Source organism: Panthera onca, chromosome C2 (assembly GCF_046562875.1).
Source record: "Panthera onca isolate mPanOnc1 chromosome C2, mPanOnc1 haplotype 2, whole genome shotgun sequence".
NCBI classification, from domain to species: Eukaryota; Metazoa; Chordata; class Mammalia; order Carnivora; family Felidae; genus Panthera; species Panthera onca.
In genome coordinates, this window is record NC_138347.1 from 146,486,442 (window position 1) to 146,508,718 (window position 22,277).

Below are 22,277 nucleotides of genomic sequence, written 5' to 3' on the forward strand. Positions count from 1 at the left end.
TCAAATAATCCCTTATGTTAATAGAGTGCTTTATTATCTGTAAAAGAGTTTCACCTGGATATCATATTTCATTTTGGAAACGACCCTCTGAGTGGGTATAATTACCCTGTTTTACCAATAATATGGAAATGGAAGCCCAGAAAGATGAAACCATCTAAGGCCTTGTAAAGCATCACAAGTGTGTGTTTTTGTCATTTTACCATCTTTTAGTCATCGTACCCCTGGCTGCTTAATTTCTAAGAAAATGTGAGACAAACGCTATGGTCCTATCATATTTTTATCTTTCAGTAGCCAAATTGAGGAAGACGGGATCGTAGGATTGACATCAGAAGCCTTGTTCTTTGCCTCAAAAATTGGAAACCATATTTGGGACCGGCGAATACCCTCCTTCAAGATACACTTCTTTGAGGGTTTTGTCACCGGTCTTCCTAGAGCTGAAGCTATATAATGAGTTATTTTTCTTGTTCTCCTTTTCTTGTAGGGCAGTTCTCTTAAACACCATGTGGTCTGCCTTCCCGAGGGTTATATCACCATTGCCAGTAGGCACATGTCGCCATTTATAAAAGACTATGGCTTTGCCACAGTCTTGTAGTTGTGCTCGTCTTCAGAGTTTTGGGATGCTTCCCATAATCACACAGGAAGGGTGTGTCTTCACCATATAGGCATAGAGGTCAAGTATTGTCCTTGGCTTCCTTTCCCAGAACTTCTTAGAGATGAATGTCTGAGTAAAGATACGGAGAAGAACAAGATTGTTTTGACTGGCAGAACACAAGAAACACAGGCATCCAGTATTCTGGATACCCTAAATTACTTTTGTACCCTAAAACCAAGAGCACACTGTATACACTGTATGTGAGCCAACTTGACAATAAACTATTTAAATAAATAAATACATAAATAAAAGGAAAAAAATAAATTACTTTTGTATACAGTAGCTTCTATCTTGAGGAGTAGCAAAGCCGACTTATTTGACTGACATTTTCAAAGGATATGGTAAAGAATGACCTTGATTGGCAGAAACTGCACTCAGCTTGCAAGCTACACAAAGCTAACGGACACTCCTGCTTGCCTGCAATTTGTTCTAGAAATGTCATTTCCCCCACAACATAAAAAGAGAAGTTGAGTCATGATGTCGTTTTACTTAATTTTGGTTAAGGAAACAAATCAAATCAGCTCCCACACTATAGTATGGACTTCTTTCTCTTCTTTTCTACCATTCTTCTTTTTTTTTTTTCCAGTGGACTTGAGACTAAGGATTATTCTGATCTTTCCATCTCTGGGAAAATTTCCTAGAAAAGATGATCTTCCTTAAGTAATGACTGGGTTCATGAATTTATATTAGAATCAGATCTTCTTCAAATTAGAATGGATTTCAGTGTTACTTTTCATGTACTTCTTGTTTAAAAGGGATTTCATAGTAAATCTTCTAGAATACTACCTATTATATAATCCTTTTAAAAATGGTAATTTGTGCATACCGATTCCTGTTAAGGCAGATGTAACTGTATTTAGAAGAATATTCAAATTTTGAACATTTCAGAGGCGATCCTTCTTCAGATCTGGTGAGATAGTACTCAGTATATATCTGTTAAATGGAATAAGAAAGAAAATATACCACAGAGACAAGGAAGAGAAGTTAAGCTGTAGGACTATATTGACTTAAAACTTATTTTTTTGTGTGTTCTATCTGTTTAGCTTTGTGATTATCTGAAGGAAAAACTTGTCCACGACCGCGAACTCTGATCTAGGAGCTATTTATCTTATTAACTCCTTTGGTAGTGCATCTGAAAGGAGATAACACTTTCTTATGTTGGACTTTTTGAAGTCATTATTCATTTTGCCTTGTGGAGTCAAAGCCCTTTAGAAATTCAGCTTTCTCCGGAAACCTGCCCCTTAGGTCTTCAAACAGATCTCCCTTCAAACTCGTGCTCTTGGTGATTGACCAAGGATTTCCACCCTTTAAAAACATAGGAATATGTAAAATCCCTACTAAAAACTTAACCTAAAATGACCTTCCAGGGGTGCCTGGCTCAGTTGGCTCGGATGACTCAGTTGATTGAGGGTCTGACTCTTGATTTTGGCTCAGATCACAATCTCACGGTTTGTGAGTTTAAGCCCGGCGTGGGGCTCTCTGCTGACAGTGTGGAGCCTGCTTACAATTCCCTCTCTCCCCCCTCCCCTGCTCGTGCTCTCTCTCTCTCTCTCAAAACAAATAAATAAACATTAAAAAAAGAAAAACAAAAAATAAATAAAAATGACCTTCCAAGCGAGAATTTGTACAACAGCAACCAAATGCCTTGGGACCGATTATGTTTACGATCCCTGCCCTATCCCAAAACATTACTGGAGTTTGAGTCACATAAGAAAATCACTTGGGTTGGGTTTGACCCAACCCGTGTGTGTTGATAAAAATGTTCTGTTAATAATGCAGTTTGCGACTTTCCCCGCAGCCAGGCCAAGTTGAGAGGCATGGTTTGCAGGCAGGCCCTCCTCTCTCGCGGACTGCCTTGCTCCCTATCTCTAACCCCTGAGCTTGTTCCTGTTTAGCTCTTCACTCCATACACAATAAATCCTTTCCTGAGCTGTATTTACTTTTTTTACTTCCGGCTGCACATTAGAATCATATGGGGAGCTTTTAAAATAATCCCAGTGCCTGAGCCAAACGCCTGAAGTTCTGATGCATTCGCCCTGGTGGAGGGCCCGAGCATCGATAATTGTTTTAAAAGATCCCCCGATGATTCTGTTGTGGAACCCAGGTTGAGACAGACTGATTTCTACAAATGGAGAATTTGCACAGAGACGTCGAGGCGTTCACTTAATGTCCCGCCACAAAGTAGTACCATTTATGACTCCTGACTCTAAATCCAGTATTAACAAATAAGGGCAAGGCTTTGTTGGAGAATGAGGGGAGAATCAAAATCCCTTTACTTCTGGAAACTCATTGGCAGAGTGGGGTTAAACACACACCCATCCAAAAGCCTGTCTCACCGTACAGGTGGTTAAAAACCAAGGCCGAAGGAATCGGAGCGCTGGGCCCTCCTCAGTGGTTGTATTTGTGCACCTGCTTCAAGGGAACCAAGGGAAGCTGGGGGGATGCCTGCTTGCAGTGTATACCCAGCAACCACACCCAGGACTCTTCCTGTTCTCCCGAGCGACTCCACCCTCCAGAGCGGACAGTCGGCACACTCACTGAGTTGGGCCTCTCCTTGGGGAGGGTGTCAGATGCCAGGTGTCCTTGGAGAGGCCATTCTCTGAGTTCCTTTCCAGCTGCTGGGAGAGGCGCTGCCCTCTCTCTGAGGCCTGGGCAGACCATGTTGGGGATGGTAGATCTTATGCGGAGGTGGACACGCTGGGGGTGGAGAAGGAAGAAAGGGTGAACATATCATAGGGGTTCTGATAAGACGTCGTTCAGCAGAAGGATACTCAGATCATCGGGGCCTTAAATGCCAGGCCATGTAGTTGGGCTTAATTCTCCGAGTTACTGGCAGATTGTAAGCAGGGACGTAATCGAACCATCCCCAGGCCAGACGTTTGTTATGGGAAGGCTGTGAATGCCTTTCTTCTCTTTTCCTCTGATGCCTCTGCAGCTAGCAGAGGACAGCGGAACCCATCCCAACCTGCCTGTGCACCTGGTCAGCACCTGCACCCTTCTGGATTCTGATCCCACATCAGGGTTAGGGTGTCATCACCGGCACTTAATGGTTTTTTAAAAAAAAAGAACAGTTCTTTCGTTGGACCTCAGAAGATATAGGCGGAAGCTCTTAAGCATCGCAGAACCTCGACTGTCTCCACCTTATCTTTAGGTTCTGTGCTGATCTCGCTCCATACAAAGTAGTCTGCCGACTCTTCTGGAATGAGGTATGAACAAACCAAACAGGGGCACAGATTCATTAATTGCAGGGGGGCACTTTCTTTTGCCAGACCTCACTTATAGATGCTTTCCTGACGTGTTCACACCCCAAGTATCTCAAACATATGCCTCATACTTTTAGAAATCTGAAGAATTTAGAGTTTCAGTTGGGTAGAGCCTCGATGGAATACTTTTATTATATCTAATGCCATTTTAATGGGCTTGAGACTAGGGAGGTTGGATTGATTGGACAACGTATATAAACCACTGCAAGGAATTTACTAGAGTGGAGAACGATGCCAATAGCTCAGAAATGTGGTATTTAGGGAGCTTTTTACTTCATAATCACCATGACAACATTGGGACAAATTGTATAGCCCTCTTAGAGAGCAAGCACTTGTTTGCTGGAACTTTCTGCGGTGGTGACAATGTCTAATGTCTGTGCTCGCCACTGTGCTAACCATTAGCCACCTGTGCCTTCAAGTGTGGCCAGTGCAGCTAAGGAACTGGGTTTTAAATATTATTTTATCTCAGTTACACTTAAATGTAAATGACTGCCTGTGGCTATTGGCTTCCATCATGGACAGAACAGTTATAGAATATCCTTAAAATCCTCATTCCCTTCAAGTCCTCTGATGAAGCACAATCAGATAATTTCTTAGCACCTATAATTATAGGCAGATTACATTATTTATACCTTTCCAGTCCTGTACTTTGGAATTGTAGGCTGTTTCTGTCTTGGATATATGATATTCTAATGTTTACGAAAATACTCTTTAGTGTAGTACGCTTTAATTATAATACTTTGTTCTAGGAGGATCCAGCCGGGGCCTCTTTTATCATCTGTGTTTTTAGTTTTAACCTTAAAAGGGCTATAAAGATAGTATTATTTTGTGGGAGAAAAAAATGTGCTTAACGTCAATGCCTGTGGAGCGGTAGGGATTATGAAACATTCAAACTCCTCCTGGAAATACTGGATAAAGAGAAGTTAAAGAGGCAGGTAGAAATCTCCAAGGAGAAAACTTGCCCTGGAGGAATGCTTTTAATTAGATTTAGCTTCCATCAGAAGAGTCTAGCAAGGTGGCTTTCCCTGAGGGCATTGGGATTTTCCCCTGTGAATAAATTCTCTCCGCCATCGGTCACCTCTCTGCTACGTTCTTCTAGAAACTCAGCCTTACTTGGCATGCCGTGACTTAAACCCTCCAAAAAACCTTGGAAAAGAAGCCAGTATTTTTTCTAAAATGTTAATTTCCTTGCTTTAGGCTTATGTAGGCTTTGACTGGAAACTCAATCTGTGCGCCTCGGCTCTGCATTATGTTTCAGTCATTGAAATGGGGCTTAATAAGAATTACTTGATACCTTAGGAGTCAGATGAGCCTCACTTTTTTTTTTTTTTAAACAGTCTTTTATCTTAGGCACAGGGATTTGCATTTTGAGAGGTCGTGCCAGCTGACTTGAGCCTCTACAGGTTTCAGCTTGTTGCAAACCTAGTTTGGTCCATTTTTCTCACTTCTGGGACCTTCTGTTGCTGCCACTCATGGCTTATGGGTTTACTGAGGAGATCTAGTCCCTGTCCCTAATTGTCTCCTGTCCCTACCTCAGCAGTAATACTGCAGATAGCCAATCATTTCATATATAACACGTCCCTTAAGAAGTCGGGATGGAATGTTGGGGCACCTGGGTAGCTCCATTGGTTAAGCATCCGACTCCTATTTCCACTCAGGTCATGATCTCACAGTTAGTGAGTTCGAGCCCCGCATTGGGCTCTGCACTGATAAATCAGAGCCTGCTTGGGATTCTCTCTCTCCCTCTCCCGTGTGTTCTCTCTCTCTCTCTCTCTCTCTCTCTCAAAATAAATAAAATAAGCTTAAAAAAAAAAAAAAAGGAAGTCAGGGTGGACCATTAATTACAAACGACGTCCAAGCCAGTCTCTTCCCCCTGGGACTTCTTTTCTGGCTCTGCCCTACTTCTCCTTCCATGTCCCTTGTAGCTTCTGATTTCAGAGCTCCCTGGAAGCTGAGGAGCCCAGGTCTGTTAGGATTTCTTCAGATCAGTGTTTGTCCAATAGAACTTTATGCTGTGATGAAAATGTTCTGGATCTATCCTGGCAATATGTGGCTATGAAGCACTTGAAAATGGCTAGTGCTACTTGAAAGTGAATATATGATTTTATTTAGCTTCAGTTATTTACGTGTGTTAGTTTAGTTATTTAAATTTAAATTTAGAAAGCCGCGTGGACTTCTGACTACCATATTACACAGCGCAGCTCCAGACCGAGCCCTCGACTTCAGAACAACGTGCCTTGACAAGAGCATCTTGTCTTGGGTGCCCCGTGGTCCTCTACCTTCATGAACGAGCTCTTCCCAGGAAGGAAACTCTCTTGACCTCTGAACTAACTTCTTTATACTGCTAACTTTGATTACTGAAATCTTGAGCTTTTTATTTTTTATTGTTTTAGACACTGCACAGACGATTCACACTCTCCGCACCTGGGTTCTGGGTTCAACATGCCAATTTTTTTTTTCTATTGTCTTCTTTCCTCTGTGAGTGTATCTTTATTCCTTGTCCCACAGCTACAAATACGCATTCATTTACTTTTTAACAAATAAGAGGAATTTGTCAGAAACAGTAGAACTTTTCTCCGGGAACCTAAGGAAGGGATGTGAAACTTGGTGTTGCAGGATGCAGGGAAATGGAAAAGTGGAAACAAGTGTTTATTGCATGCCAGCTACTATGTGCCAGGCAGCGTTGAAGATTCTAGAGGACAGCAGTGAACTAAACAAAGACCATTATGCTCCAGCTAGAAACAGGATTTTACTAATATGTTGGGAAAATAAGTGCAGAGTAAGGAGCAGAGGCTGATGGCTGAGTGTAATTTTAGAAAAGGGCTACCATATTCCTATCTGAAAAAGGCATCTATCTTCAGAATGTTCTAGGTGGAGGGAATAGTATGTCCAAATGCCCTAAAACCAGAGCGTGCTTGTTATCTCTTCACACCCTCTCGGTTTCCCCGTGGTCTCTCATCTTTGCTGGTCTCTCTTTCTCTCTCTCTCTCTCTCTTTTTTTTTTTTTTACACTTATAGACACACATTTTTACATTGGACTCCTCAAGAAATGAAGCCAGTCCACAACCCCATTGGTGTTGGTAAAAAGATTAGACTGAAATGGTTGAGAGTCGGTGAAATGTAGTCAAAATGTGCTTTCTCGGTCACCACTGGGGCCATGCAGCATTTTACACATCTTGCCGCTCACTCCATTAGGTAGTTTCCAGCACTAGTTAGGTTTAATGAATAAGATTATTTGAGTTGGGGGGCGGGCGAGGGCAAATCCAAGGTGCAGAAGTTAGCTGCCTATGGGAGTTGGCACAAAAAGTCTTCTAAAGAACTAAAAGGTGTCGTAATTTGATCTCCCAGTCAAAGATAATTCAGAACATTTCAAAGTGGAAGTTACTTATTCCACACTTAGCCCTAGCAGTAAATGTTATTGCCGTATGCAAATATGGCCGTCCCCATAGATGGAAGGAGCCCGCTGTATTCCAGTACTCAGTGGGAAGAGCCCTCAAGGACTGTGGGCGTGGTTCTCATTTTCTGTACTGAAATGACTGCTGGGATCTATCTTGACTCTGCCACAGCCTGTTGACAACAGTGAAAACAATATCCTCTGGTAAATGGCTGTTCTCTCTTCTCACCAACTGCAGTGGGCTTGTTACCTATCGGAGGACAGCATCATACAGATCACAGCTACTTACCTTACGAGAGCCCTGTATGCTGTTTACTGTGAATGGCATTAATGACAAGGGTGAGGAATACCCAGGAAAGGCATAAACCCTCCCCACACCTTCTCATCCAACTGTATTGCGAGAAAGCAACAGAGTTGCTCGGTTCAAGAGCAGATTCTCAGAATTCATTTCAAATTTCCTACCCTGTGATGTCCCTCCTTGAAGGCTTCCCAGTGCTTAAAACGTATTTCTTTTTTTTTTTTTTTTTTTTTATTTCACTTCCTCTCCTTGAAAAATATGAAGGGAGGCTTCAAAGTGTTTGTTGTTATCTTAGAAACCAAAGTGAATCCGAACGCACCCTTTAGTTTTCTCGTGCCAACTAGTCGAAGGCAGTTTGGCAGCTGCTAGTCAATGAAGAGCCTCCCCAGAATCTTTTACAAGGGGGTCACAGTTTTAAACATAATGCTGAAACCATACCAGAACTGGTTGTTACTTTCATTTTCTTAAAATCGACCATGTTTCTTTGCCTTAATTTTCATTTGAGGGAAAATTCAGCCTCAAATAGATGGCCTAGTAGAAGGAGCTTGGTTTTGAATTTTGGCTTTTAATTCCACATTTATTGAGCCCTGTTCTGTGACAGACCCTGGGCCGAGGCTGTCCGTCTTGGAACAAGACAGATGATAGTCCCTGACCTCATGATGCTGATATCCTGCTGCCTGCCAGCCTCAGCAAGCTACTTAAACAGTTCCCTCTTCTGTAAAATGGAAGCAATAATCTAATCTCTCATAGCCACTTGCCAGACACAGTCAAGGCATAGATCAAGTAATGGGATGTTTTTGTACAATTATACATGTTATTATTACTTATCATTCAAGCTGAGCCCAGAAATGGATTCAGAGTAAACAGAGATGTTTCTAATGCTGAAGGTTGTTTTTTTTAAATGGTTAGAGTGAATGTCTGTGCTGTAAGCCAGAATTTCCTCCACATCCCCCATAAAATTAGAGGAAATGCCTACACGGGCTGAATGGAAAGTGATCCTTTGTCATCTGACATAATTTTCCTTCCTTCTAACCTCGGGATGCACAAATGTTTGTTCCTGCAAGATGGATCAGCTTCAGTGATCGGGGTTAAGCCTGAGTATTAGTGGGGGATGTGGACCTCCCAAAGTTGCAGAGAGTGTGGTTTCTCAAGGAGCAGAGAGAGCAAAACTGAAATCACACCGCTTGATAGTCCTGAAGCCGTTTTTTCTTATAAGCTGAAACATAGCATCTCATTCTGCTTAACCAGGACTGCCAGGTCAGTGCTGAGGCACGTCTGAGTTATTCAGGTTTCTTGACTCTTGGGGGTTGAACTGTGAGTGTTTTCCAAAACGAAAGGGACTTAAAGATCGTCGTGTTCGGCCCACCTATTTGACCGGTCAGAGGATGGGCACAGTGTGGTTGGGTAGTTGCCCAAGAACGCAAAGCCAGGCGCACAGTTAGTTCAGTGTCTTCTCTGCTGCAACCCGCGTCTACTCCCAGCGTGAATTCTCCTCGAGGGGAAACTGTATAGCAATGTCACATAATTAATTTGTACATGAGGAAACGGCTTCGAGGAAAAGAGATTAAGGAATATTGCTTTCCGTGTATCTGAATGACACAGAACGCTTCTTAACTAGATAGATACTTACAAATCTAGGAAAATTGTTGCTTATATTCCTCTCCATGTTCCTCATCAGCTGTGAATCACATTGTGCTGGGTTTTTCCTTGAGAAAGAAGGCCAAACATAACTTCATTTCAACATTTCAGAATTCCATAATCTTAAGGCGCCTCATTGCCTCCCCATGGCTGCCCGTCAAATTCACTAATTTTATTAGCATGTTGCCAAATGACACACGAAGTGCCTCAAAGCCAAGGGAGATCAGCTCTTCATGTTGAATGTGGCGCAAGGGTCAGCAGAGGATTTGAAAATCGAACTCGATCCTCCAGTTACTACCTAATTGCCAGACCTAAGCTGGTTCTGAACAGTATTTTAAAACCAGATGGTTTGGTTCTAGAAGGGTGTTTAAAGATCCAAAGCACTCTTGGGAGCTTTGTTATCAAACAGTGATTGATTCCGTTAGATCTCTTGGAAGCTTTGGCTCCAGGTCGCTGGTAACAAAACGTTACCGTATTTCAATTTGTCTATTCGCTCAAATTTCCTGAAATATTTTGTAGAGGTCATCAGACTGCTGCATTCTGGTGATGAGGAGGCATAGATTTACCAGACTTTTAATTATCTTGTGCCTTTCCTGTAATTTTCGTTTGTGAGAGAGTGTTTGCATGCCGTGCTACTTTTCTAACCAGAGTGCTTGTGTGGCACTTTTTATTGTCCAGATGATTTTCTCATGTACTTCAAGCGTGTTTTCACTTCATCCTGACCCTAGAGAGTACCATTTCACTGACCAAGAGAAGGGGGTTTCAAGAAGTGGCTTGCCTTGGTCCTACAGCCTTAATAGTGGCAGATCCTGAACTCTGAAGTCTTTGACCTTAAAACCCTTGGACTTCACAAGCTGACTGTGATTCTATATGTCTCCTAAAATAAGCAAAGGAATTACAAAGAACCAAAGCTCTTTTCTAAGAAACGTGCTGCTCCCCTGGCCCTACATGACCCCCTCTGCTACTTCTGGCCACACTCAGTATCTTTGCCTTCTGCTGGAGGGACTGTTAAGTGCTTCTCAGGAACCTTTACAATGGGTACATCTGTCACACTGCTAGTGTCGGGGAGGCTGAGGGTTTTCATGTGACTTGTGGCTTTGTTTCTCATTAGCTGTGTCTCATTGACCTTGAATAGTCATTTCACCTCTTTGACCCTTAATTTCCCCATCTGTGAAATGGTGATGACAAAATGCCATGGTGGTTGTGACGAGCAAACGAAATAATCCTCACTCTTGGTACTGGACTAGGCATTTGATCTGCGTTCAATAAATGGTGTAGAAATAACTAGTATTATTATTATTCTCCCATACAGTTCCGATTTCTAAAGTAGAAAATTTTCCTTTTCTTGAAACGTGAGTGTCCACGTTAGTGAATCAAATACACATTGGAAAATGACCATATTAGAGAATTATACGTGAGTTTTTGGCCTTCCAGTTAAACCTCTAATGTTAGAGTTGAACAGATATGTTAAAAAAATCATTAATGGTAAAACTTCAGGTGGCCGCAGGGGCCGGGCAGGGGGTAGGAGTCGTGAGGGAGCAGCAGTGAGTGGCAAGCCAGCCAGTGGGTACTCGAACCACCTCAAGGGCCTACCACCCCTCACTAGCTAACGTCTGACTGTTGTCATGGCAACTCTGTAGGTCCACTGTTGCCACATCTTTTTAATTTTCTTTTTTGTTTTTCATTTTATTTATTTGAGAGAGAACAAGTGAGGGAGAGGAGCAGAGGTGGAGAGCAAGAGAGAGAATCTTAAGCAGCCTCCATGCTCAGCGTTGAGCTGGATGTGGGGGCTCGATCCCATGACCCTGGGATCATGACCTGAGCTGAAAGCAAGAGTAGGATGTTCAACCAGCTGAGCCACCCAGGCACGCCATCTTTTAATTGTCTTAGTTAGAGTTGGAAATCCAGCTTTTCCTGTGAAATATCCTAATTTGAAAACCTGGGGGGCGCCTGGGTGGCTCAGTCAGTTAAGCGTCCGACTTCGGCTCAGGTCATGATCTCGCAGTCTGTGAGTTCGAGCCCCATGTCGGGCTCTGTGCTGACAGCTCAGAGCCTGGAGCCTATTTCAGATTCTGTGTCTCCCTCTCTCTGACCCTTCCCCATTCATGCTCTGTCTCTCTCTGTCTCAAAAATAAATAAACGTTAAAAAAATTTTTTTTAAAAGAAAACTTGGTTCACATTTCTTTTACGTTTGTTTGTTTCTTTTGAGAGAGACAGAGAGTGAGGAAGGACAGAGAAAGAGGGAGAGAGAGAATCCCAGGCAGGCTCCACACTGTCAAGCACAGCATGGACTTGAACCCGTGAACCATGAGATCATAACCTGAGCTGAAATCAAGAGTCAGACACTTAACCTACTGAGCTACCTAAGAGCCTCACTTGGTTCACATTTTAAAAAGAAAAGAGTTTAGGCCAAACGGAACACATCTGTGGACTCTATGTGGCTCATGCAATCCCTGCTTTAATGTCTGTCAGTCTGGTCTACTCCCAGCTTATTTGGGTGTCAGAAACCAAGCATCTCGAACCTCACCCCTTAAAGAAGTGCTTCACCTGAGTGCTATCGTATTTCCAGCCCTTTTCCAGAGCATGAGCCTCTGAATCATCTGCTTTGACCAGTATTTTCACATACTTCACAAAACTGAAGAGCCTTTCCATTTCCAAAGTTTTTTTGATAAAAATCATACAAGTACTTTTTTTTTTTTTTTGGTTCCCTACAGGACTGTAAGCATCTTGAAAAGAAAGGGTTATGTCTCATAATGTCCACCGTTTCCATAAGAGTTCTTTTTTTAAAATTTTTTTAATGTTTATTTTTGAAGGAGAGAGAGACAGAGAATGAGTGGGGGAGGGGCAAAGAGACAGAGAGGGAGACCCAGAATTCGAAGCAGGCTCCAGGCTCTGAGCCGTCAGCACCGAGCCCGACATGGGGCTCGAACTCACAAACCGTGAGATCATGACCTGAGCCGAAGTCGGACGCTTAACCGACTGAGCCACCCAGGCGCCCCCATAAGGCTTTTATATCCACTCACAAAGCAGATAGGTAATGCATGTTTGCTTATGTCGGCTAATTTTTCTGGTAATTATTTGAGTTGAGTTGGAATGCTATAGCACTCCATAAATCCTGTGCTCATTATGGTGCCTCTGCCAGGCTACTTACCAATGCTGTTTTGACTGTCACCAAGAGAGTTAATCATATTTATTTGCAATAATCTCTGGGTGCTTTTGCTTGTTGTCACGGTATACCATCCAAGTCACATCAACTGAGGGAGAATTGTTTTCTCAGTTACTATTACTTTACATAAAGCACCAACTAACTTTAAAGCATTTCCCAGCAGAATAGTTATTTTGACAGTATGTGAAATGGTGTCAAATTGTACTCCTTCACTTGGTATAGTATCCCATTTGCATTGTTGTGGCTTAATTTATTCAACTGCTTTCCTCTTTTCCTCAACCCCAGCCCCTGCATTCTCCTGGTGTTGGCTCATTTCAAAGTCTCTAGAGTTAAGATTTTGCCAGATAAACACACTGTGAAAATCAGCTTTCTCAATGGTAAACTAAAATTGCCATGTGTGGACAGTGGCATTTGTTGCCAACTGCTCACCCCTGCCCAGCTTTCTGGGGGCTGTTTTTCTACTAGATCCCTGTTAAACATTAAAGAAGATGATTGAGAGAGCTAAGAGTTTTTCAGCTCTTTGTGGCAAAAATTCTAGTATTCGGAAATACTGCCTTTGGCAGTAATATAGATATTTCCATCTGCAAGAGTCATTTAAAATGTGTGGGTTTTGTCACCTGATATGTGGCCTGATTCTGGGACATATACCCGCCACCACCCCCCCCCCCAAAAAAAAAAGCAAATGCAGCAAGTGTTTTCGGAGAACTCAAGCTGCACTTCATCCTCAGTGATCCAAGAAATTCAGGGCTAAGCAAGAAAACAGAGTGTGCATGTTGGGAGCTATTTGGAACTATAGGGGTTGGGGAGTGTTCAGTTGAGAAGTTTGCAATCAAACTCCAGCTCAGTTATTTTATGTTTGTCACTAGACAATGCCAATCACTTTTCCATTCAGCGGCAACTTGTTTTAGTCTATATGTGGCTTTTGAAAAGCTCCCTGTAAATCAGAATTTTAAAATCCTCCTTTAGAGGTACAGTCAAGTTTTCAATGTAAAATGCCCTATTGGATTAATCCCTTTGAAACATAGCTTAATCCCTTCGTTTATTTGTTTGGTGAATACAAGTTCCTACATTGGTTTATGCAGTTTCCTTGAAACAATCCATAGTGAACAATTCGACTCATTTTAGCCAAAAAGGCTAAAGAAAAAAAAAAATAAAGAAACCCAAACCTTCAAAGCTAACTTCCTCCACTGAACAAGTCAAAAAGGGAGGGAACACACACGCACACACACAGGCACGCGCGCGCACACACACACACACACACACACACACACACACCTCCTCTCCTATTTATTCACAGTTACCTACTTTTTAGTGAATTTAGGCTGGAGTTTTATTAAGATGGTTGACAACTGTCCAGATTCATTAGTTTATTTGCCAGCCCCTGACTTTTAAGTTTTTAAACCAGGCCTGGAGTTTCTTCAGTTCATTCCTAGATTAGAATATTTCTATTATGAGAGGAGGCAGACTACGTCTGAGATTCAGTTCTTGCCTCCTGTGCTTCTGGTCCCGGGGCTTTTGCTCTGCCTTCCCAACTCTCCTTGCCTTTTGTAAATCTCACTTGATCGAGCCAGTCCTGTGAATAGCATACACACCAGAACATGCATGTGCCACTCAAATGCAGGATGCCTATTTGATGAATGATTCTCTGTCTTCAGAGATCTCATCTCTGCTCAGACTCTCCTGGTCTGAGCTATTTGCTCAGCCCAGAGTGCCTTTATTTAAATTAAAAAAATTTTTTTTTAATGTTTATTTATTTTTGAGAACAGAGAGACAGAGCATGAGTGGGGGAGGAGAGAGAAAGAGGGAGACACAGAATCTGAAACAGGCTCCAGGCTCTGAGCTGTGAGCACAGAGCCCGATGCGAGGCTCAAACCCACGAACAGTGAGATCACGGACTGAGCCGAAGTCGGCCACTTAACCGACTGAGCCACCCAGGCGCCCCTAAATTTTTTTTAATATTTATTTATTTTTGAGAAAGAGAGAGAGAAGGAGAAACAGAGTGCAAGCGGGGGAGGGACAGAGAGAGAGGGAGACACTGAATCCGAAGCAGGCTCCAGGCTCCGAGCTGTCAGCACAGAGCCCAACACAGGGCTCGACCTCAAGGACCATGAGATCATGATCTGAGGCGAAGTCAGACGCTTAACCGACTGAGCCACCCAGGCGCCCCGCAGAGTGCCTTTTTGTCCTTCCCTTGCCAAAGCCACCCATTCTTCAAGGACCGATCCCCACCCCCCACCCCCCACCCCCCATCCCCCATAAAACTGGGTATTCCTGTGCCAGTCTCTCTCCTTTTTTTGACCTCATGCCTGCATTTAAAGGCAAGTCAGTTACATTTGATAATTTTGCTTCTCCAACTAGATGGTAAGCCCCAGGAGGGCAGATGTTTGTTTTAAATCTCTTGGGATGTGGAGAATATCACAGACGCTTGACAGATCCTTAAAGGTTGGCCATGTGGTAGGCAATTTCAATGTGAAAGGATACATCTTTTCTTATTACGTTTTTGACCAGAATGATTTTTCCGCCATTTCAGAGAGATTTTCGAGTATTGTTTCGGTCATCCTTGGAAGGTTTTTTAAAAGTATTATCATAGAACATTTGCACGAAAAGAATTGATGTATTCAGGCCACTTGTCTCTGTTTCTTTCCTGCCCATACTCTGGTCTCCAAGTTAACTAAGTGATGGTTTCTCTAGGACTCATCCTGGTCCTTCAGAGACCGTGCGGGACTATCATTTGAAGAAGAGCCCACCTCCCCTGCTCTCCAGATATTTACCATTACTTAGGGAATGGCGGTTAAAATACTTTTAAAACTAAAATAGGGGGTGCCTGGGTGGCTCAGTCGGTTAAGTGTCCGACTTCGGCTCAGGTCACGATCTCGCGGTCCGTGAGTTTGAGCCCCGCGTCAGGCTCTGGGCTGATGGCTCAGAGCCTGGAGCCTGTTTCCGATTCTGTGTCTCCCTCTCTCTCTGCCCCTCCCCCGTTCATGCTCTGTCTCTCTCTGTCTCAAAAATAAATAAACGTTAAAAAAAAATTTTTTTTAAACTAAAATAGAAGGTATTGTGTTGTGTTACGATTTCCAGCTATGCTGTAGAGAAGAAAAATATTCCTAAAATATCTTCGACTTAATCACGAGGTGTTATTTGTTTGTTTCTAGTGATAGGCCAAAGTATTTTCTTCCCTTGGAAACGTCTTTCTTCCGTGAAGAGTTATGAAGGGCCTGCTCTGAGGCTGCTTGACTTGCTGCTTTGTTCTGGAGGGAGGACGTGTGTGACGGGCCAATACACTTGTCCCACCTGGTCTCGGGGGCCGTGGGGCATTTGTTGCCAGCATCACAGACCATGGCGGCTGTCTGCCAGATGGTCGCCTCAGTGTCTGACTCCGAAATGCCAACTGCAATTAAAAACCTTCTTTCAGAGAACAAGTCTTTCAATTCTGGGCCCATATGGTGATCAGAGCCTCTGGGCCTGTGATCGTTTAAGAGGCCAGACTCAAGAGAAAAGCAGATGGAAAGAACTGTAAGATGAGACACGCCTGTAAAAAAGGTGAGGAACGGCATTTAATTTTGCTGGATCCAGTATGAGTGGAGAAGGGGAAATAATGGCCAGGCCAAAACTGGGTTCCCCCTAGCCTTCCTCCTCAACACGTGAACCAGCGGCATCAGCAGAATCTGGGAACGGTCTCAGTTTCTACCTGTAATGCTCAGTTTAATGAGTACTTGGCTAGGTTACAGGGCCCAGCTCTTCAATCAAACATTAACCCGGGTGTTGCTGTGGAGGTACTTTGCAGATGTGATTAACAACTGTAATCAGTTGACTCTTAAGTCCAGTCACATTACCCTGGGTAATGTGATTGGGCCTCATCCAACCAGTTGGAAGGCCTTGGGAGCAGAAGAGGTTTCCCCGAGAAGAAGTTCTGTCTCAGTGCTGTAGCATTCATTTTTGCCTGGGTTTCCAAGCCCTGGCCTGCCCTCTAAATTTTGGACTTGCAAGCCCCACAATTGCATGAGCCAATACAGTATCCCACAACTGGGGGTTTAAACATATTCCCCAAATCTTTGTATCCACCGTAACATCTGAGAAGCACTTCTCAGAAGCATGTGGAGTTGTGTTCACCAGTTGCCATGGATTATTCTTTGAGATGCTGCAGGTAATTGTATCAATTTTAGTGGTCCTGCTCTGAAATAAATAGCACTAAACAAGACCTTCACAGGTGTTTGTAGAACGAATTCATTCTTAGGTGCCCCCCAAAACACATCACTAGGCAACAAGAGATAGATGCACGAATTCAAACATATGGGAGTGCATTTCTGGCAAAGTGTTTAAGATTCTGTGTAGAATCTTGAGATTTCACCTAGTACTTCAGTTAATAGTTGACATCATTCCAAAGATAACGGACTAAGAATTCCTGTCCGATAGTCATATCTAATATTTATCTGGAATAAGTCTAAGCCTTATTAGGCTGCTCGTCACTAACCTTCAAAGACAACAGTGTTGTTCCAGAAATAGACACAGCTAAGCTTTTACTCAATTCATTTCTCAAGACCTGGAACTTGTGTCTCCAGGCAATGAGTTTGGGGAAAATGTGCCCTAAAATGAGGAAGACAGTATGACCTAGACTGAAGGTCTTGGTATTACTCATGGGTTTGTTTGAAGAGAAGTGAAATGCGGCGTGCCATGTGACCCCATCATATGCTGAAGGAGGCTACCCAGGCTCACTTCCTTTAGCGAATGACTTTCTAGGTGAGAGATGTTCTTATTGGAACCTCTTTCTGGGGGACATTATGAATAGCTGATTTGCCTGGTATGGGTAGAAAATTCCCTGAAGATGGTCAGCTGTGCACAGAGGGCATAGAGACACTAAAAATGTTCACTAATATGAGAACATATTAACTAAAGATGCAGGAGGGTAATTTAACCCGAATTGGAAGTAATTTGGAAGTTGGTTAGGGTCTACTGTGGGGTTAATTAGGTGGCTTTTGTTGTGGTGTTTAGGGTAATATCTTTGTCCCTGGCGATTCACATAGATCCACTCACCTTTCATTACTTTGGCTTCACAAACACGTATTCACAAACATAAGATGTTTGATACCTGAGGTTGCAAATGGTAACTTCTTCTGTTGATTGTAGTGCACAGATGGAATCATGCACGCGGTGAATAGCCACTAGGGCCCTTCCTGCACCCCCCCTCCAGGAGCCCCCCCCAACTCTGATTAGCGGTGTGCTACTTAGGGTGCTATCGGTGATTCTTGAGGACTCTGGGCTAGTCCTTGGAATCTTCGGCGGTGGGGGGCTTGTGGGTCTTCAGGGAGTCTGTAAGTCAGCCCTCTGAAATGATAACCAAAACTTCCTAAGTATGTCTCCCCCATCTCTTCAGAGTGACTTCATAAAGTTTTTAGCAAAACTAGATGACCTCCAACAAAGCTTAAGAGAAGCTTTGCCCCTTACATTTCGCTCTATGCCACCAGCACACGTATTCACAAGGGAGAACACTGGCTTAAAGCAGAGGCTGATGCTTACTGGCTGGCTGGAGTTGTCAAGGTAGGGAGCCTCCTGAGGTCAGTGAATAGGGAGTGGCTGGCTGGAGAAGGGAGGGCAAGAAATTATAGTGAATATGCCCCGGGTAAAGGCTTTCAAATTTTTCAGAAAAACAAAAACATAAAAAACAGCTGCTCAAGCTTAAAAAGTCTGTTCACCTTAGCAGTGGTCGCTTTTACAATAATAAAGAGAAAGATGAGGCCTCTTCACTGGGTACTTACGACGCGATATGTGATAACTTACATCCTTTGGTGCACAGTAGGTGTTTGATGTGTATGAATCCCCACTGTAAACTGTCCCTTCCCCCCCGACACACACACACACACACACACACACACACACACACACACACTCACCCCTGTACCTCCAAGTAGGGAGTGAAGCTGGCTGTTTGCCTTTTTCCCAGGGTTCATTGCAAAGGCCTTCCCTTTCTGGGTCTTGCCGAGGCAGCCGGCTTTGTAGACCTGCTTGTCTCCAGGGGCCCCGTTTTTACAGACTGCGGTCGGAATGCCACCCCCCAGAGCTGCGTGGCTTGGCGGCCCTTCTCTAGCCTTTCTCTTCTTTGATGGCCCTCTTTGGTGTCTTCACTGTTGATTGTGCTTTGTAGGCATCAGATCTAAAGCCCTTCTACTTGTCAACAGGTCTACGGCTGCCCTGGTGGCTTCCAACAGTGGACTCACTGTTTGCACTCCTCTCCTGACTTTTCTCACACTTCTTAGCTTGTGTTAGAAAAGCACTAGCCATCCCTGAGAAGGACTCCTTTTAGGGGCTGGTACTCCCGGCTTTATGGAGGGGCTGCTCCATTACGGTCACAGAAGTTGTGTGTGTGTGTGTGTGTGTGTGTGTGTGTGTGTGTGTGCGCGCGTGTGTATGTGCGTGTGCGTGTGTATGTGTGTGCGTGTGTGTGTGCGCAAGTGTGTGTGCGTGTGTGGTGGGAGGGTTGTTTGTTTTGTTTTGCGCCGGTCATGTTGTTTTCAGTTAATTCTAGGTCAGGATTCTCTGCCTTGGGTGCACGTTAGAATCATCCAGGCAGCTTCTTAAAATCCTTATGCTCAGGCTGCCTTCCAGCATAATTAAATCAGTGTATCTGGAGGTGGGACCTGGGCCTCATTATCTTTGAAAAGCTCCGTAGGTGATCAATTCTAACATGCCCTCAAAGTTGGTAACCGCTAATACAGGCTAAAATCCTAAAATGCTAGAAGGCTTAATTCCATTTCATGGAGGCTTCATTTTATATTTAAAAAGAACAAAGCTTCTGGCAAATGCATGTTTGTCTGAAACATACTCTATACCAAAAAAAAAAAAAAATATATCACATAAATACAACATGCCCCAGCTTTTTGTTGTTTTACAAATGTCTTATAGGGAAATCTAAAGGGTTAAGTTAGTTATTTCATAAATAGATCCAAATCTAACTATTGCAAATATATATATTCATTGTCGTGTTAGTCCCAAATTGAACACAAGGTTCAGAAAGCATTTTAGCCTGTATTTTTAGCTTAGCATAGAGCTCTGGGTCTGGGAGACAAATTTCAAAATAGTTTGTTGCCTAAAAATATACTTCCTGAAATGAACTTGAGGCCTGAGAGGGATGAATGGGTTTGGTTTTTTTTTTTTTTTCTTCTTCTTCTTCTATATTTAATGTTACCACAAGAAAGCAAATCTTAAATTTATATATGTTTGTATTTTTAGAGACCCAGGAAACAGGTGCTATGCCCAAGTGATGAAGAGGGTTTCGTGGCAAAGTGTGGATGACAGAAATCTGAAATTCACGGGACAGGGAGAGACAGGGGGTGGGTGATGAAGTCGTTCCTCTGGCTTTAGGCAGGAGCATGCTTGACACGGGGAGGAGATGGGGAGGCTCTCCTCAGGCCTTTCCAAGGGCGATCCCTGGGAGAAACGTACCTCCCAGCTTCCTAACGGCCAGTGACTGTTATGGTGCTACAGGTGGTCTAGGCACCTAATCTTTCTTAGTCCGGTTGATGAGTGTCTCTGAGTTCATGTTTGTTGACCAAATGCCTAGTAGCCTTGTCTTTATTTTTAATTTTTTTTTAATGTTATTTATTTTTGAGAGACAGAGAGAAAGAGGGAGGGAGAACAAGTGGGGAAGGGGCAGAGAGAGAGGGAGACACAGAATCTGAAGCAGGCTCCAAGCTCCAGGCTCCAGGTTCTCAGCACAGAGCCGGATGTGGGGCTCGAACTCACGAACTGTGAGATCATGACCGGAGCTGAAGTCAGACGCTTAACCGACTGAGCCACCCAGGCGCCCTCCTCCCCCAACCTGCAGTAGCCTTGTTTTCCTTCTCTTGACTCTCAAACTCATCCATTGAACTTCCACTTTTGCCAGGAGAAATGGATCTCATGCAGGAAAAATAAGGGGAAGGTAGTGTTATCCCCTTTTTAATGGTCTGTTAACATGCAGCATGTGTCTTGCAAAGAACGGTCTGTCTTCAATATGTTATTGATGACTGTGAATGAATATCGCATGTATAATCACACCCGCCACCCCCCAGTCTGAAGGAAGAAGTTATGTATCCTTTCCCACTTGATACACAGAGTCAAACGTGAACTTCTTATAGTTAGTCCTTTGTGTATTCATTCTTCACGTAGTCATCTGACAAATACTTTGGATACCTTCTATGTAGCAGGTCGTCTTCTTGGCACTAGAGATACAGTGTGTAAACAGGGCAGATGAAAGCTCACGGAGCTTGCATCTTGGTGGATAGATTGTAAGCAAGTAAGGGACTGAGATGGTTGTGCAGGAGATAACAACAGAATTCTGTGGTAGTTACTTGTGGGTCGCTTTAGGATGAAGAGGTCACATTAACTGGAGACCAGGAAGGTGACAAAAAGCCAGACAAAGGGAGTAGCAAGTGAAAGGCTCTGGGGAGGAAGGAACTTGGCTTCTTCCGGGGAAGGCCTGTGTGTCTTAAAAGGTAGCGAGTAAGGAGTAAAGGGGCTGGTGGGGTGTGGCGGTGGCTAAAGTCAGAGAGGTAGCAGGTGGTGGATTCTTGAGGTAGAACTCACCTTTCACTCACCCGCAAGACTCCGGCGCCTGGAGCCTTGCCAATTTTGGGGATTCTATCTCAGAGACGGTCCGTGTTGGTCGATTAACTGATTTCCTTCAAGGCAACGGGGAGAAGTTAGAACCAGTCTCTTTCAAAGAACGCCCTTGTAGCTCTTCCCATGCAGGTGAGGACAACGACGGCAGTGTCCTGCCCTCTGAGTTGGCCAACACGCTTTTGTACCGCACAACTCTGCCCCATTGTGACCTCTCTCGACCCATCTAAGTGGTGGCCCTCATTAGGATCCTGTATCTTCTGTGTTTCTATTTTGGGTTACCCTACCCTCATTTGTTTCCTTGTCTATCTACTCAGCTAAATGGTGGTTTCCTTAAGGTAGTGTTCTCTGTGCTTCCAGCACCCAGAACTATGCAGTAGACTGATCAGTTCGCTGTTTCTGGATGGAATGATTGTTTGTAGATCGAGTGCCTTAGGTAACCACTGACAAAATCAAGAAGTTACTCAGACGTCCCCCCACCCCGGCCACCACCACCCCGAAATGGCTTTCATTACGAATCGCCTGTGTGAAGGAAAGTCTGATCTGACATAAAGGCATTCTTTTATTTCATTCGAAATTGCAACACATCACCAGGGGTTCGCTGGCAGGCTGCCTAGCAGTTAGATACTCATTTAACGTGTCTTGCTTTTCCCTCCCCAGTTAACAATGGCATGATGGTCACCGACAACAATGGTATCATCAAGTTTCCGCAATTGTGCAAATTTTGTGACGTGAGATCTTCCACCTGTGACAGCCAGAAATCCTGCCTGAGCAACTGCAGCATCACGTCTATCTGCGAGAGGCCACACGAAGTCTGTCTGGCCGTCTGGTAAGGTGGCCTCTAAACATCTGCCTTTTCTCTCTTTCCTAAGTGATGCGCGCTGTCGTGCGTAAAGTCAGGGTGTCCCCTGGCCCCCTGACTTGTCCCTTTCCCTCAGGCAGCCTCCCTTCCAGAGATATTCCGTATGTTTTCAGATACATACACACCGCTGTGGATCTGTTTACGTGTGGGTGTGACAGTGTATAAGATGGCCTTAAATATTTACAATAAGTCTGGGACCCCTTCCTTGTATGAAGGAGAGACATCTGCCACTTGTCGTTTTAACTGACAACCTCCCGCTCGGTACCCCAGAGTGATACCAGGAGCTTTGTTTCTGTGAGGCAATGTCAGTCTTGTTTTATGGGAGGAGAGGGGATGCAAGGTGGCTGTGTAAAGAGGCAAGACCTTGTCAAAAACAGGGAAGTTCTTAGGAGAACCAGAAAAACAGCCCATT

General features: G+C 43.8%; 1 protein-coding gene and 1 long non-coding RNA gene across 3 annotated transcripts in view; one reads left to right on the forward strand and one right to left on the reverse strand.

Moving 5' to 3' along the window:
• Window positions 1-22,277, forward strand: part of TGFBR2 (transforming growth factor beta receptor 2) — a 91,741-nt gene that overhangs the window by 16,095 nt on the left and 53,369 nt on the right. For both annotated transcript variants that reach the window (XM_060638451.3, XM_060638450.3), the window contains exon 2: window positions 21,664-21,832. In XM_060638451.3, the coding sequence (XP_060494434.1) occupies window positions 21,664-21,832 (169 nt within the window). The remainder of the gene's footprint in view (window positions 1-21,663; window positions 21,833-22,277) is intronic.
• Window positions 260-9,556, reverse strand: LOC132682988 (uncharacterized). Its single transcript, XR_009611978.3, has 4 exons — window positions 9,238-9,556; window positions 3,191-3,349; window positions 1,479-1,585; window positions 260-721 (listed from the first exon to the last, which is right to left on the reverse strand). It is a non-coding gene; the product is annotated as an uncharacterized LOC132682988 (long non-coding RNA).